General features: G+C 30.0%; 2 protein-coding genes across 6 annotated transcripts; both read left to right on the top strand.

Moving 5' to 3' along the window:
• Positions 1–455: 455 nt before the first annotated feature.
• LOC114170315 (LOB domain-containing protein 23-like) lies at positions 456–1,004 on the top strand. Its single transcript, XM_028055798.1, has one exon. The coding sequence runs from the start codon at positions 456–458 to the stop codon at positions 1,002–1,004; it is 549 nt and encodes a 182-aa protein (XP_027911599.1).
• Positions 1,005–12,855: 11,851 nt separating this feature from the next.
• On the top strand, positions 12,856–16,818 carry LOC114168334 (glucosidase 2 subunit beta). 5 transcript variants are annotated; one of them, XM_028053112.1, is made up of 6 exons: positions 12,856–13,100; positions 13,260–13,373; positions 13,872–13,967; positions 14,489–14,635; positions 14,711–14,853; positions 16,355–16,818. In XM_028053112.1, exons 1-5 carry the CDS (start codon positions 12,995–12,997, stop codon positions 14,812–14,814), a joined length of 567 nt encoding a protein of 188 aa, XP_027908913.1. In that variant the 5' UTR covers positions 12,856–12,994; the 3' UTR covers positions 14,815–14,853; positions 16,355–16,818. The 5 variants fall into 5 exon arrangements, with proteins under 5 accessions (XP_027908913.1, XP_027908914.1, XP_027908912.1 ...); XM_028053113.1 differs by having other exon boundaries at positions 16,326–16,818; XM_028053111.1 differs by having other exon boundaries at positions 16,247–16,818.
• The last annotated feature ends 1,652 nt before the right edge of the window (positions 16,819–18,470 follow it).

Raw genomic sequence — 18,470 nt, 5'->3', positions numbered from 1 at the left:
CCAAGAGACGTGAACCTGAACCATCTTTTCGTGCTCTTCCTAAACCAAACAGTTTTTCTTCCTAATATTTATATATATCTTATTTCTACCCATATTGATGTTTCATTCCCTTAATTCAAGACATTAAACATTTTTGGTCCAGGTTTGTATCTTAAATTTTACTACATTTTCTGTTTTGTCTCACTGTTTTTCTTCTAAACAAGAACAGATACAAAAACTTTACTGCATGTCATGCATGCCACCATTATCATATATACTCTTCCTCTCATTCTTCTTTTGTTTTGATTCTTTTATATCATTAGAACATAGCATAACAATAAACAACTCAGAACATAGCATAAAATTTATCAGATGACAGTATCAAACATTTTCTTCTACTCTTATCTGTGTATGATTCCTTATATAATGATGAAATTTTGAAACATGTTTGACAGATGCAAAGAAATAGCAGCGGAATGCATCCTGCATGTGCGGCATGCAAGCATCAAAGGAAGAAATGCAGTGAAAACTGCATATTGGCACCTTACTTTCCATCAAACAGAAGCCGTGAGTTTCACGCAGTGCACAAGGTTTTTGGTGTGAGCAACATAACGAAGTTGGTAAAGAATGCAAGAGAGGAGGATAGAAGAAGAGTGGTGGATTCATTGACATGGGAAGCATGTTGCAGACAAAGAGACCCTATTCATGGCCCTTATGGAGAGTACACAAAGGTTTACAATGAGTACAAGAAAGTGTTGGATGAACTCAAGAGATTCAGAAGCCAACACCAGATGTTGCAGTTTCCCTCTCTAGGATTCAAGTCTGTGCAAGATTTCATTGCTTGCAAAGGAGAAGAGAAAGCAGAAGAAGATTATCTGCATGGGAAAAAGAATGCTATTGTTGATTCTGATATTTACAACACTTATTGTTCAAATTATTTGCAAGAGTTTCAGAATCTCAGGCCTGAAGTTGTCATACCCTTTCAGCATCACTCTCAACCATACTACATTACAGGTATTGTTTAGTTTGACTTTTTATTTATTTTTACCTATTTTTTATTCTTAATTCTGAGCATAAATTTCTAAATAAAATAATTTAGAATAAACTCTTGCTCTTGAAAGGTAACTATGTGAATTTATTTTTCTTTACTTATATATTTTTCATTTACTTTAATAGAAAATTTACCTAATAGTTTTCACCTTTTAAACTGCTGATTTTAAACCTTTTTAACTGTGAACTACCTTCTTCTTCTCAATTAATTAAAAAAAAAATAGTTTGTTTTTGCCCGCACCGATTGACAACTTATTTTTAAGTATATTTTGATCATTAAAAAAAATTAAGTTTTGTATTTATAAAGAAAGAAAGAAATTGAAGGATAAAATAATGGATGTAAAATGTGTGTAAAAAATTGTTGGTGTCAAAATTAAAGTAATAACATGAGAAAATGTAATAACTATTTGTTGCTTCACTTGTATCATGATTTGTTTTTTACCATAGAGTCAGTCTAACTAAATTATATTTTCTTTTACCTACTTAAGATAAGTTGAAATAGTGTAAAATGTATAAAAATTGCATGCATTTTTAAGAGAGAAAAAAAAGGAGAGTGATTCAACTAATATATGCTTGAACGCAAAATTATGTGATATGTTTTTGGTTAGAATTGATTTATTTTCTTATTTGTATTTTTTATTTCAGTTTTGACGCTTAAATTTTAAAAGGTTATATTTTAGTCTTTTAAAGTGTTTATGTTAAACCGAATGTATCCTTCCTTGTATTTTTAGTTTTAAATTTCAAATAAAATTAAAAAAGAATCATATTTTAGTTTATCTTTAATTTTAATTTCAAAATATATACTTATTTAGAAAGTTTGCTACCTATAAGTTAGTTTAAGGATACATTTACAAAAATAATGATAATAATAATAGTGACAATTTGTGTCTTGATAATATTATTGTTTGTGAGGATAGTAACATGACAATGATAATAATGTCCAAAAATAAGATTAATTCTCAAATGTATGGAGAGTGTCTTTTAACATTAGAAATCAAGTTTATAATTTTTTTTGTTTTAATTAAATGTAATGGAATTTTGAAATTTAGCTAGAAACAGCCACTGCCTCTAATTTGAACTAATAATATTTAAGTCAAGGCCAAGTAATAATATTAATTTTTATACGATATTATGTATTTTTAATTAAAATATTTTGTTTGAAACTAACTTTTTTTTATAATTTTTTAATTAAATTAAAGTAACTTCTTTATATATGAATATATATTAATTTTTGGTAGTGAAAAGCTCTTAAAGATTACAAGTTAAATTATGGCAAATATTTGTGTTATTGATAAATAATGGTAGAAAATTCAACAAGAATGACAATACTGTTAAGTTTGAATATATATTCAATTTCTATTAAATTGCAAAAGAAATATGAAGAAGAATATTTTTATATATAATTGATATATCGTTATACATTTTATTTTCGCCGTGAAAAAAAATATATAATGAAGAAAAGTTTTATATATAAATGACAATCATGATACTATTTTTTAAATATTTAACAAGTATTATTATTGTTACGTTTTCAAATAATAACTAACGTTTACCATTTATAATAATTTAGCAAATGTGTATAACTAGTCAAACAATCTGTCTATCAACATAAAAGTATTTTGAAATTTAGTTCAAAATGCTTTCGCTTGACTTTTGTCCAAAATAGTTAATTAAGACTTTCTAACATTTTTCTTCATATATATATATATATATATATATATATATATATATATATATATATATATATATATATATATATATATAAGGTAAAGACTCTAACAATATGTTAAATTTTAATTTAAATTATTTGACATTTAAGTTAAGTTGTCCAAAATTTGAGGTGAATAATGTTCAACTTTCAAATATTAATGAAATATTTTAAAAACCAAAATAAAATCTTTTATACTTAAGAAACTAATAAATTGAAAAACAAAATCTGCTCCAAAAAATCAGTTTTTGAGAAGAAAAAAATCTATTCAAAACGATATATATGGTTTTGAATGGATTTAAAAAAAAAATTGAGATTTTTTTTCTAAACATAAGGTTTTATATATTTTTACTTATAAATTGTCATATTACAATTTGCAAAGAAAAAAGAAATTAAACTATTACTTTACCGATCGCATCCTATATATTTTGGAAACTTTTTGTCTTTAATAATTCACTTCTTAATCATGAAAACAATTAACTGTGTATTTTGTTTGTTCTAATGTTTTAGGCGATCATCAATTCAAACAATGAACTCCAGGATATGGAAGACATGATTATGTATATTTTTTTCCGGAAGATCCATTCACATAATACATTTGAAATTCATATTTCAAAATTGAGAGATGCGATATTTATTTTTGTGTGTTACACATGAGGAATCAATTCTCTATAGAGTAATTAACACAAACCATTATCAATTTTACTGTATATGATGACTTTTAAATAATGTAAAATAGTTTCCGTTATTATTGTATTATAAATAAAAATTTCGAAAAATAATGATCAAATGCTTCAATAATAAATAGTTTAGTTTGGGTTCATATGGTCATCAAAGTTTTCACACCATGAGTAAATATTTATCTATAAATGAACATTTTCTTTTAGTGTAATATAAGTGTAATATTTGAAGGTTTACTAATCTACAATCTTATTTGTTATCTTATTTAAAAATATTAAGTGGATTATTAGCAAACTTTTACGTTGACTTCAAAATTTGGTTTCACCATCTATTTATATAGAGATTGCTTTATTGATACAAGAAACAAATGGTGAACTTTAGATGTGAATCAATTCATATGTTCCAAGTCATTTGTTTAACGCCCTTGTAAAGAAAATATCTTTAACATATATAATAGCAAAATAGTGTGATGAAATTCACAACAAAAACACACATATATTAACATAATAATTGTCATATATTAATTAATTAATTAATATCTTAATATTTAAACAATACAAATTAATTAAGATAAATTATCCCAGTAAACTCATATTAAACATGAACTTTAACATTCGAGCATGACACTTCAAAACCTATATATCATTTGTCATCACATAAAATCTTTTGAAGTTTATCATTGTGATATGTGACAATGATACTTGTTTTTAATTTTGTCTTCTATTTAAATTTTGGGTTTAATTTAGTATCCATATTCTTTAAAACAATCCAATTTTTTCCTTTCCAATTTGAGACCAAATTAGTAAATAAGTTTAATTATAACTTATATATACATGTTAAAATAATTTTTTTGAATTTATACATCAAATCACTACACCTAAATATTCAAATTATTTTATTTTTTACAAGTTAAAAAATTTCAAGTGTAAAAAACTACAAAGGTAAAAATGTAAAAAATAAAATAATTTGAGTGTTTAGGTGTAGTGATTTGATGTATAAATTAAAAAAAATTATTTTAACATGTATATATAAATTATAATTAAGTTTATTTACTAATTTGGTCTCAAATTTGAGAGGACAAAATTAAATCGTTTTAAAAAATATGGTACTAAATTGAACAAAAAATTTAAATAAAAAATTAAATTAAAAACAACTATTACCACTACTATATGTTATGACAATAAATTGCCACCTGACACGACAATATCTTGACACGTGAAAAATTATAAATTTTTAGAAAAAAAATTAAAACATTTCACGGCTTGACAAGTACGGACACAATATTAACTCCAACTTAACAGAGTGGATCAAATTGAACCCTTTTGACTAAATTGAACCAACCAGTAATAAAGGGATCAAATTGAATTAAACCAAAAAATTAGGGGACTAAATAAGTATTTATACCTTAATAAAATTAGTTAGTTTATCATTAATTATCTTTATATCTCAATTCATTTTTTTTATTAAAATTAAATTAAAACTAGGTTAAATTACTCTTTTGTTCCTTATATTTGTCAAGTAATATCAGTTTGGTCATCAAATTTTTTGTTGTCTCAATTTGGTCATTATTTTCTTAAAAATGATTCAATTTAGTCATTATTGTTAATTTTTGTTTAAAAATATTTCTACAAGCTTCTCATTATTATACAAACTTCCTTCTCTTGCAGAGTGAATGGTCCCGCAATGGTTTAAGCTTGCGGTTGGTACCCCCTTCCTTAGGCAACTTTAACCACAATAGATCTCCCACCTGGAACTTATGATCGGCGGTTCCGTCTCGGTCGTGCCTTTGCTTCTGTTGCCTCTGCGTTTTCTCCTGAGTATCAGCAACCTGCCCATGGTTAAACATTAATATTTAATATTTGAACCCCTAACTCAGAAATATACCAAAACTAACGTTTTCCAATCATTTAAGCATAAAAAAAAAAACGAAAACAAACCACATGTTTCAAAAACCCGAAAAGGAACCTAGCTTCCCTTACTTGGAAAAGGGCTAATATTGGACTTCGACTCTTAAGCCAGCGAAACCAGTAGCTCCAAGGACAAATATATGAACTGAAACAGTGGCACAATAAAGAAGATTGGATTCACACAGTGAGTCCCGACATAAACCACGAAAATAACTTAGAAAGGCTGGGTTCGAGAACTAACTTATATGAACGGGAGACGGAGGTTGAGCTCACTTGAACTTGGATAGATCTCCAAACCCTAGCAGAGGTTTTGTAGAGAGAAAATGGGTGAGTTAGGGTACTGATTTTTCAGAATGACTTGCAATTGAGGGACCTTGGCTGCTTTAGGGACCTTGACACCCTATGGGCCAGCCCTTTAGGCCCAACAGTGTGGCAGCCCTTAACATTAGGGCACTCAATAAAAGTGGGTCTTACACTTATCACCTCTAAGTCACATGATTTAAATTTATAACAAAAAATTAGTATATTATACTAAATATATAATACTAAATCAATTACTAAACTTAGTTACTTTATCGTCAATCATCTTTATATCTCAATCATATTTATTTTATTAAAATTAAATTAAAAATAGTATGACAATTTATTATATTATTAATTGAAATACAGAAATTATTAATTTTTTTGTTAAATAATGTAATATCTAGTGTAATGTAAAAAGTGATTGTTCTTGTATCAAGGGTATGAAAAATAGATGTTACGACTATCATGTAGTGAGGTTGGTTCATTTTTTTAGTTATGTTGGAAAATGTCTTTTTTAAATTTTTTTGTGTGAATTAATAAAGGGGTGTCATGTGTTATACTTCCTCATTTGTGTAATAATACATTATATTGTATGTACTCGATCCAAATTAATTTAGACTCAATAACACTTACGCTTCTAATGAAGAATCAGATTATTTAATTTTGGAAAAACATTATCGCATTATTAGGGAATTCAGTTTTGCATATATTTTCCACGCAAGCCACCAAATTCAATTTATGAAATACTCATTTCCCAAGTATGGATTCTCAATGTTTGCTTAATTCATGAATGCGTGAACTTACAATATATATCTAATTAATTATTCCTTTGGAAATACTCATATTTCATTCGAACAAAATATCCATTTTCAAAATTAAATCACTTTTGATATTTTACTTTAAAAAAAAAACACGAGAAATAACTTTTTCGATATCTTCCAATTTATATTGAAAAACAAAATACAATTTGTTATTTTGGTGTAAAATCATAAACATTTACACCAGTACCTAAGGGAAATGTTATATATATATATATATATATATATATATATATATATATATATATATATATATATATATATATATATATATATATATATATATATATATATATTAAACCTAAATAAAACAAAAAAAAGCATAAAATCTTATTAAAATTTATGTATATTTTATTTAAAAATTCTTTTATTTCAAACACTTACTTCATAAGTCATTTGTTATGATATCGTAGCATGCGGAAGCACAAGATCGTGACAATTGGAAATTAAAGAGAAGTAAGTAAAAGAGCAAGAGAAATAACACATAAGGATTTACGTGAAAAACCTCTTTTAAATGTAAGAGGAAAAATCACGGGACGATAATGAACAAAGTTCCACTATGAAAAGAAGAGTACAAAGCTCTTGAATGGGAACACGAATCCTCATCAAAATACACTCAGGTGTATATTACAAAGTGTGTCTCTGTAAAATGTTTTTCTATATTTTTTTTTCAAGTCATGGAGATATTATTTATAGGCTTCAAAACTGAACCAGTTAATAGGCCATATGAAGAGTCTTCAAAACTGAAGCAATAAATAGGCCATATGAAGAGTCTTCAAAACTAAACCAGTAAATAGGCCATATGAAGAGTCTTCAAAACTTAAGCAGTAAATAATTAATAATTAGTGCTTAAGTAATGTGTGGTATTAGGAATTGAATGAGAACCACATATTCTAACAATCTCCACCTTGGTTCGAATTCTACAAGTGTTCATCGTCCGATAAAGCCCCAAAGGGCATTCAAATGCTGTATAGACCAACCAAGTCCAAACAATGTTCAAACTTGGTAACTGGAAGCGGCTTGGTAAGCATGTCTGCTGGATTCTCAGAAGTGTGAATCTTTTCAACCATAATTTCTCCAACAACAACAACATCTCTAATAAAGTGATGTTTTATATTGATGTGTTTGGTCTTGTCGTGATAACGATTATTCTTGGTTAAATGAATAGCACTTTGGCTATCACAAAACACAGTAAGAACTTTCTGTGTTAGACCAAGTTCATTTACCAAACCTCGGAGCCAAATAGCCTCCTTCACTCCCTCTGTGGTTGAATTATACTCTGCTTCGGTTGTAGATAATGCAACAATAGATTGAAGTGTTGCTTTCCAACTGATAGCACTATTACAGAGGGTAAAGATGTAACCTAAGAGAGATCTTCTTCTATCAAGATCACCAGCATAATCTGAGTCAACATATCCTACAACATTATCATTTGTAGCCAATTTTTTGTCAAATACCAAGCCAACATGAGAAGTACCTTTTAGATACCGAAAAATCCATTTTACAGCACTCTAGTGTTTCTTGTCGGGATTATGCATATACCGGCTTACCATGCTAACAGCATATGCAAGGTCTGGCCTGGTGCATATCATGGCATACATAAGACTGCCAATAGCATTAGCATAAGGAACATGTGACATGTACTCCATATCTTCCTTTGTATCTGGGCAAAGATCTGAGGATAACTTGAAATGTGCAGCAAGTGGAGTAGAAACAGGTTTACAATCATTCATATTAAACCTATAAAGTACTTTCTCAATATACCTTTGTTGAGATAAAAATAATTTACCAGCTTGACGGTCCCTGTGAATCTCCATACCAAGAATTTTCTTTGCTGCACCTAATTCTTTCATTTCAAACTCATTGCTTAGTTGAGTTTTTAATTTCCTGATAGAAAACTTGTCACGTGATGCAATTAACATATCATCAACATATAGTAACAAGTATATGAAAGATCCATCTTGGAATGTTTGAAAATAAATACAGTCATCAAATTGACTCCTGCAGTAACCTTGCCCAATCATGAAAGAATCAAACCTCTTGTACCATTGCCTAGGTGCTTGCTTGAGGCCATATAAGGATTTCTTCAAACGACAAACAAAATGCTCATTTCTAGGAACAATAAATCCCTCTGGTTGTTCCATGTAAATTTCTTCTTCCAGCTCTCCATGTAAAAAAGCTGTCTTTACATCTAGCTGCTCTAACTCCAAATCAAACATAGCAACAAAAGCAAGCAAAAAATGAATGGAAGTATGACGAACAACAGGTGAGAATATCTCATTAAAGTCAATACCTTCCTTTTGATTAAAGCCTTTAACGACTAGTCGTGCTTTGCATCTTGCATTTTCAACCTCGGGAATGCCATCTTTCTTCTTATAAATCCATTTACACTTTAATGGCCGTTTGTCTTTAGGTAGTTCTGTCAGAGTCCAAGTATTGTTTTTATAAAGACTCTGAATTTCTTCATTCATAGCCCCTAGCCATTGAGAAGACTTAACACAAGAAACAACTTCAGTGTAGCTGACAGGCTCAACACCATCATTTACCTCTTGTGCAATTGACAATGCATAGGCAGTTAAATAATCATTAGTGTATCTAGCTGGCTTTCTAATTTGTCTTCTTGGTTTGTCCCGAGCAATGGAATAATCATCTCCTTGTTGTTGAATAGGAGAAGTGGTTCTATCATCACATTCATCATCATCATGATGATCATTATTGGATTCATTTGTAGAGGAAGATGGGACATCAATACCAGGAACTGCAGATTTTAATTCAAACTCCACCTTCTCATTAGTAACCTATATAGTACCTGTATTGCTAGAAGAAGACACAAAAGACTGTTTTCCAGAAGATAATAATGCATCCTCATTAAAAATTACATCTCTGCTAAGAATTAGCTTTTGAGACTTTGATTCAGAGCACCATAAACGATACCCCTTAGATTCAGATGCATAACCTAAAAATATGCACTCAATAGCTCTTAGAGCTAATTTGCCATTATTAATATGTGCATATGCAGGACATCCAAAAATTCATAAATTAGAATAATCAACAGGATTACCTAACCAAATCTCTTCTGGAACTTTGAAGTCAAGTGCTGAATGTGGAGAACGATTGACCAAGTAGCATGCAGTAGATACTGCCTCGGTCCAAAGATCATGTCGATCCCATATCCCAGCATTTGAGAGCATACAACGAGCTCTCTCAAGTAGAGTCCTGTTCATTCGTTCTGCAACACCATTTTGTTGGGGATTCCTTGGAATGGTTTTGTGTCTAGCAATACCATGATTTGTGCAGAACTCATTAAAGTCACCACTACAAAACTCTAATCCATTATCTGTTCTGAGCTTCTTTACTTTCTTCCCTGTCTGGGTTTTAACAAGAGTTTTCCACTTCTTGAATGTGGGGAAAGTCTCATTTTTATGTCGCAAAAAATAGACCCAGACCTTACGAGAAAAGTCATCAATGATAGTCATCATATAACGACGTCCTCCATAGGAAGGAACTTTAGAAGGCCCCCAAAGATCAGAGTGAATATAATCAAGAATACCTTTTGTATTGTGAGTTACTGTAGAGAAACTAACCTTTTTTTGTTTCCCAAAAGCACAATGTTTGCAAAACTCCAACTTACCAATGACATGCTTACCAAGATATCCTTGCTTGCTTAGAAGATGCATGCCTTTTTCACTCATATGGCCTAGACGCATATGCCATAATTTAGTGACATCATTTTCAGCCATAGAAGATGATACAGCTACTGAACCTGTCACAACAGTCCCTTGCAGGACATATAAGCTTCCAATTCGGTTATCTTTCAAGAGAACAAGAGAACCTTTTGATACCTTTAGAACTCCACCTTCAACTGAGTACTTGCACCCGAGAGATTCAAGAGTGCCAAGTGAAATTAAGTTTCGCTTTAATTCAGGTATATAGCGAACATCAGACAAAGTCCTGACGACACCATCATTAGTCTTGATCTGAATTGTACCTATTCCTGCAATCTTGCATTGGGCATCATTACCCATCAAGACAACACCACAATCAACAAATTCAAAAGTAGTGAATAAGTCCTTATAGGGACACATATGAAAAGTACATCCAGAATCAAGGATCCATTATGTTTTACTCCTCTTATTAGAAGAGACAACAAACTAAGTAATGTCACAGTCAGAGTCAGCTTCAATATTGGCAGATTCAGGGGATTGTGTGGTTTTTCCTTTTTCTTGTTTTTCTTGTTTTTTCTTCAAGATAAAACAATCAGAAATCTCGTGTCCAGGTTTCTTACAATAACAACAAAATTTGCGTCCCCTAGACTTGGATCTGAACTTTTTGTCACTTGTACTCCTTCTTTCTTGAGTTCTACCTCTGACACTTAAACCTTCACCCTGGTCCACAGAATGAACTTCAAGATCAAATTTTTCTTTGGACAATAAATTAGATTTAACATCTTCAAAGGATAAGGTATCATTATTTCCATACAACATAATTTCTTTGAAGTGTTTGTAGGTAGAAGGTAGAGAGACAACCAACAAAACAACTTTATCTTCATCATCAATTTTAATATCAATATTTTCTAGATCCAAGAGGATAGAATTAAACTCATTAAGATGAGATTGAATAGGAGTACCTTCAACCATTCGAATGGTATACAAGCGTTCTTTGAGACGAAGCTTGTTTGCAAGGCTCTTGGTCATGTATAAAAACTCTAACTTTAGCCATAATTCAGCAGTGGTTGTTTCATTTGCTACTTCACGGAGAACCTCCTTTGATAAGGAGAGTTGGATTGATGATAGCACCTTTTCATCTAACTCCTCCCATTGCTCATCAGTCATGGTAGCTGTCTTATTTTGTATTCCATCTAAAGCCTTCTTTAATCCACTTTGGGTTAGAACAGCCCTCATTTGGACTCGCCAAATAGAAAAACTAATCTTGCCATCAAACTTCTCAATGTCAAATTTTGCAGACATTTTGGAATTTCCAACTAAGAGCTCTGATACCACTTGTTATGGTATCGTAGCATGCGGAAGCACAAGATCGTGACAATTGAAAATTAAAGAGAAGTAAGTAAAAGAGCAAGAGAAATAACACACAAGGATTTACGTGAAAAACCTCTTTTGAATGTAAGAGGAAAAACCACGAGACGATAATGAACAAAGTTCCACTATGAAAAGAAGAGTACAAAGCTCTTGAATGGGAACAAGAATCCTCACCAAAATACACTCAGGTGTATATTACAAAGTGTGTCTCTGTAAAATTTTTTCTATATTTTCTTTTTCAAGTCATGGAGATATTATTTATAGGCTTCAAAACTGAACCAGTTAATAGGCCATATGAAGAGTCTTCAAAACTGAAGCAATAAATAGGTCATATGAAGAGTCTTCAAAACTAAACCAGTAAATAGGCCATATGAAGAGTTTTCAAAACTTAAGCAGTAAATAATTAATAATTAGTGCTTAAGTAACATATGGTATTAAGAATTGAAGAACCACATATTCTAACATCATTAATAAAAAGAGTCATGCTTTGATGCTGAAAAGCTTTCTGTATTATTAAATACAATCCTTTTATTAATGTAAAGATTTTGATGCTAGATACTACGACCACATATATGGAAACAAATGGACACGCAAATTGAGTTGGAAATTTGATCTTTCAGCTTTATGTGTTTAGAATTTAAGTTGAATCTAAAGTAATTCTAGGCACGAATACTTAATTAGTGAATTTTATTTATTCTATCATTTATTATAATAAGACATATTTATTTGAATTTATGAAGAAACCTTTCGATATAAAAAAATATATTGGACCCGTGGAGTCGTTTAATCTAATCATCAATACAAATTCTCAATTTTGATATTACCAACAAGTCTTTCAAAAAAAAAATCATCAGAAAAGTTCAAAAATAATAAAATATAAATTAAACCCATCTAAAAATTCACACTAACTTTAATCCAAAAATTTAAAATAATAATTTTATAGGTCTTCTTGATTATATATTATATTTTGTTGAATTTTTTAGTTATATTTAATATGAGATTTAAGTGACGTTATAATTCTTGATAAAAAAAAACTAACAAAAAGATTCACCATTATACTTTTGCACTCATGGAGGATGAAATAATTATTGCGTATGAGTATATTTCGAATATTAGGTTTATTACACAATGGTATCATCTTTTCATGTGATAAAAGTAATTAAATGTTAATTATGATAAATAAATAACATCTTTAGGAGAAGTCCTGTAAAAGTATTTAGGAAAAAATTATTGAAAAACAATTATATCGAGTTCTTGACAAATTTAATAATACTCTTATAATTAACAAAAATATTTAATATCAATTAATTGGGTCTTACATATTTTTGTTTTTTTTCTTCAAAAACAAAAATTGGGGGTGAGTTTACCAAACATGCACATAAATTCCACTCAAGAATTAAGGTCAAGTCAAGTCAACTAAATCTGAGCCTCGAAAATCGAGAATGAAACTTGCTTCTCTCGAGAAAGAGAACACAAACGCGCTTTTGTTCATTCACTCACTCACACAGAGACATGAATTCCCATTGCTTCTTACGTTTCCCTTTATCATGTTTTCTTCTCTTCGCTTTCGCCCCATGTTGTTTTTCACACCCTTCTCTCCTTGGCGTACACCCATTAGGTAGGTACCCGTGTAACCCTTTTGCTTCAAAACACCAAAGCTTGAATCTTTTCTCAAGTGGGTGTGCAACCCAAGTCAAACGTTGCAGTATCCTCCAACCATTTTTCTTTTATTTGTGTATTTTTTGTTTTATTATCGTGAGTTGGTGTTTGGGTGCAGATGAGAAATATTACAGCTCTGAGGTGATCAAGTGCAAGGATGGATCAAAATACTTCACCAGAGACCGTCTTAATGACAATTTCTGTGACTGCCCTGATGGCACTGATGAACCTGGTATGTATTTATGCAAGATTATGAGTTTTGTGGTTGTTTGATTTCTTACTTCTAGATGATTTTATGGTTCAGGGAAAATTTGAAAGGACAAAAACTTTTTAGGCATTTTCATAAGTTTTTTTAGTATTGTTTTCGAACTATAATTAGAGTTTCTCTTCGGTAATTTGCGTAATAAAGGGCTTCGTTAGAAGACAACATAGATTATGGAGAGGTGAAAGTCCAATTCTGAAGGGAGAACAACATCAAAAAACATCTAAAGAAATGTTTTTAAGTTTTGTCCAAATTGAAAATTGACGAGAAAAATATTTGTTTATTTTTAACCTTAGTTTTTAATATCTTTGGCTTGTATTGATCTTATTAAATATGTTGATAATTTGGTTGCTTCTCTGACGTCATAAATTTTCTTAGTTTTTCATGTACATCTCTTCTGCAATATCATGAGATGAAATTTCATTACATTTATAACTTGTTAGAATGTTGTTGTTCATTTGACTACAGGGACTTCAGCTTGCCCTGCCGCAAAGTTTTACTGCAGAAACCTTGGTAGCAAACCACAGTTCATAGTTTCTTCTCATGTTAATGATCATTTTTGTGGTAAGCATTTTATCCTCTGTTTTTATATTTTGTATTCCTTTTTCCTGTTTGCCTTTGTGAGGTTAAGGTCTGTTTATTATAGCACTTTGTACATGTCTTTGGAATTTTGCCAAGGCAAAGGAATGGACCAGAGAGCTTAGTAGTTACTTACTACCTAAAGCTTAAAGGCTTTGTGTTCTGAAAATGATGAATTGCATAACACATTTCTAAATCTCCATGTTTCCCAATGCAAATGGATTTCACTGGCCTTTGTAAGTAAATAAAATTTTGATTGTTTTTGGTGCTTTGTCTCTTACCTATCTTGGTCTCTTTATGCTCATTGCCTATTTGAGATTAAATGATTTATAGATTGAAATTCATTAGTATCTTAAATTGTGTCACAACTGATCTGGTTTTACATTTTACATAAGCAATCTGCTTTAACATAAATTAGCAATGAAGTTACTTTTCCTGATGCAAGATATAAAAGGCTGCTTCTGCCTTCAACTTTGAGTTCCAATGTTCGTTCAATATTGCTGCAGATTGTTGTGACGGAAGTGATGAACATGATGGAATCATTTGTTGCCCAAACACATGTGTCATGGGTGGAAATGCAGAGTCGAAAATTAGCTTTTGCAAATCAAATAAAAAAGAAGTGAAGTCGGAGGAATCAGTTCATAACGTTACTGGTAACTTGTTTTCCAAAAATATTTTCATGCGTTTAGAAACTCAGGTAAAAATAAATTGAAACCTTCCTGGTTTAGGTTTGAAGTTGGTGTTTATTCTACAAATGGTTCTGCTTATTTTTCTGGTATTTCTCTGGAGTCTTCGATGCCGCACCAGATCTAGAAAGAGACTTTCCCATTGAATTAAAAAGAGATCTTGCTGTTTACCTGACATTATACAGGTAATATTTTGAAATGTTTTCTTCATTTTCTTTTTCTTAGGTTTTCCTGATCATGATTTTGTACTTTTCAACTAGTTGGTGCCAGTGCTCATTTCATAAAAAAACTTTTCCATAGTATTTGACAAAAAAGCAGAAAGAATGAGAACAAGAAGAAAGCATCATGGAATATATCACCTTTTGTTTGTGTTTTCATTTAGGAAAGATATATAAGAAACCATACATTGCATCTTGTAAAACTTTAAGACATTAAAACTTTCTCTAGTTATATGTTTAAATTGATTGATAGTTTCTTTGATGTATCACTGAGGCTGCAGGATTAAGTTGAAGAGTATAGATAAATAGTCTTTTCTATATTATAACGTTTCCCTTTGACTATGACAACTATATGTTGTTGCTTAACACCTTTTATTCTTTTCACATGTTGACAAAATAAACTTGTGGGAACATATAACTAGTGATTCTCTATGTGTGGTCTATAACTCAAGCCGTGAATATTAGTTTTTGTTCACATGGTGGATTTGGCTTAAAAGATCATTTTTGTGTGATAAGGCAAGCATAGCTGACATGTTTTTCTATTTCACTTGTTAAAATGGGGACCCTTTTTTCCTTCTACTGATATCACTACACGCTTGGTGTCTATTTGCTTTGAATATATGACTAATTCAATTTGGTTACTTCAATGTTTACTTCAGTATATTGGCTCTGCTCATATATTGTTTTACATCCTAGTGTTTAAATGTAGTTCTATGTTGTTACTGTACTATACATCATTGTGCAGATATCATGACCTTTATTACTGATTTACCAAATGAGTTGTTACATTAATGTGATTTTACTATTATATTTGGTGTTTTTCAATCATTGGCAATGTGTATTTTATGTGATGTGTGAGAGTTAGTGGTGCATTGCTGAGATGGAAGTGTGAATAAAAGATGTGAATTTTGCTTGGTGTAGGAGTAACTGAACTAGAAAGGCTTTGATTAGATCGACAATGCGCCATAGAAATTTCATCTTCATTTCTGCAGTTCCATGGAACAATGTCCTTCAATTAGTCCATGGTCATTTTATAAGAACTATAGCGGAGAACAATGAGAACAACAGCACCTCACTTTTTCATCTCCTTGAAATCCTGCCAAATTTCAGATCTTTTTTCTTTCTGAATTTGGATTCTCTGATGGATTGTTGTGTGTTGTTCCTTTAAAACGCATACTGATTTTGATGTTTTAAAATATATTAAAAGGATTTTTAAAGTGCCAACATTAGTGTATTGTTGATGCTCAGAAAAGGAAAACAAAATCAGTAGAAAATCTGAACTCATTTCTTTTTTTTTATTTCATCGCAAATCAAGAATACAAACCATTGATGAAATGCTGCAATCATTGATAATTCTGAGACCTCTCAAGTCTTATGTGTTCTTGCTTTCACTCTCCAAAGGTCCCTTCCCCATTTCTGACTCTTTCTATCTGACAAAGGACTCAATGTAATGTTCTGGTTGCATCAGATTCCTTAAATCCAAGTTCTCCTCTCATCTACTTGGTTAGAAGATTGAAGCAGCAATGCCTGTCTCAGAAATTTTTGTGAGAAAAATTTTACTTGAGGTGCAATGAAATGGACTTGTAATTTATCTACTACCAAGTCATTGTGAGTTGGTGGATGCAGAGCATGGGTTAAAATGCAGTTTGCAAATTCAGTTCTTTCTAGGTCAGAAAATTGAATGAAGCAAAATGGTGAAACATGGATCCACTACAGAACAAGGATTACTAGTGAAATTGTTGGCAGCCCATAATCAAATAGGAATAGAGAAAGTTGTGAGGTTATTGATTTCTGGGGAACATTTTTTTGGCTGTTAGATTTGAAGATTATACTATGTAGTGATTGAATAGCAGTATTATGGTTGCGCAAAAACTGTCATGCACTATTTGTTTCACATAGCCACATAGAAAAGATTACACGTCACATTGATTATTTATATTGTTAACTAATTTCACCTCAAACTATCATAATAAAATTAAGGTTTAATTATTCTTTTGGTCATCGTTTTTGTTCAAAAATATCAAGTTGGTCTTCTAATAATTTTAGTTTCAATTTGGTTCCAATTTTTGAAAAATTGATGTAATGTGGTCTTTTTCGTTAAATTTCTTGAAATATTTTTCATCAAAATTGAAGTTGTTAATAAAGGTGATTTGTTTTATTTATGTAATTAATATAATTATAGTATCGATTTTAATAAAAAAATTATTGATTTATTTCAAGAAATTTAACAAAAAAGACTAAATTGTGTAAATTTTTAAAATTTGGGACCAAATTGAAACTTAAAAAAATTAGAAAATCAATTTAACATTTTTAGACAAAAACAAAAATTGAAAGAATAATTAAACCTAAAATTAATAAAATTCAAGCTTTAATTTTTTTTAATAAGATGAATGGAGTGTTGTAATGATGAAAAATAAAGTTAACTGGACAAACCAATTTGTTTAAGCTACTTAAATTGGTAAACCTTTCAATCCGGTGGATCAAAGATAAAACATTAAAATAAAAAATTAAGAAGTTTAAAATATTGAATTTTTATATTATATTGTTTAAATAAGATAAATATATATTACATTTCTATTTCTTATTATTTTTAGTTAAAAACAGTAATCAACAAATTAGAGATTTAGTGAATACTTTATTGATTAAAAAATTATTGAAAAAATTTTGTGGTCTAACTTCTTATAAAATAAATCCCTCTTCATTTCTTTTGATAAATTGCAACTAATACGTATAATTTGTTAAGAAAAGTATGTTAAAAAAAAATGTGTGGTTAGCACTTGTTATTAAGATCCTAACATTTTTGTCATTGTTTTTCTTCTTTTATTTATGTTTCATTCATTTACTTTTCCATCATCTATCCTCAATGCACTTGTTCTTTTCCATTCTTTTATGGTAACCCTTAGAAAAGTATCAATATAAGAATATGATATTTCAGTTGTGTTGATATATATCATATCTCAATAATCATATGTTCTCTAGAATATGTGTATATTAAAATGAGAAAAAAAAAATAAACAACATATATGGGAAATCGAACCGAAACCCTGTTAAGAAAATCTATACTCCTAAAGTCCAAACTGATTTCTAAAGAAAACTTGATTAATACAAGAAGCCAAAACATTCAACCATCTAAAATTTTGGTTAGACTCCACTCCTAAATTAGCAAAACTATGTCTACATTTATTCCCTTCTCTAAAAATGTTATAAACATGAAAATTTAAATTTTAGACATAACTGAACAAACATTTTGATTTTCCTCTTAGGCACCAAGACATAATATTAGGATTTGCAAAGGCTTGCACCACCAATATAGAATCATCATTCAGTAACCTTTGACCTTTGTCAATTCAATCCACAAATTATGAAAATAGAAACTGCGGTCCTTTTCAAACGTTTTAAGAAGTTACCTTAACTTTAATTCAATCTTATAAAATTGATTGTAAGGTAAGATTTGCATTCATTTATATATATTATAAATTCATATTATAAATTCATTTTGTTTCTAATCGATGTGAGATCTCCAATATATTTTCTCATGTCGAGACATATACATCTTGAGCATAGAACTAGACATAATGGGTGAT

This window comes from Vigna unguiculata, chromosome 11 (assembly GCF_004118075.2).
Source record: "Vigna unguiculata cultivar IT97K-499-35 chromosome 11, ASM411807v1, whole genome shotgun sequence".
In the NCBI taxonomy this organism is placed as follows: domain Eukaryota; kingdom Viridiplantae; phylum Streptophyta; class Magnoliopsida; order Fabales; family Fabaceae; genus Vigna; species Vigna unguiculata.
This window is presented reverse-complemented; position numbering and strand designations above follow the sequence as displayed.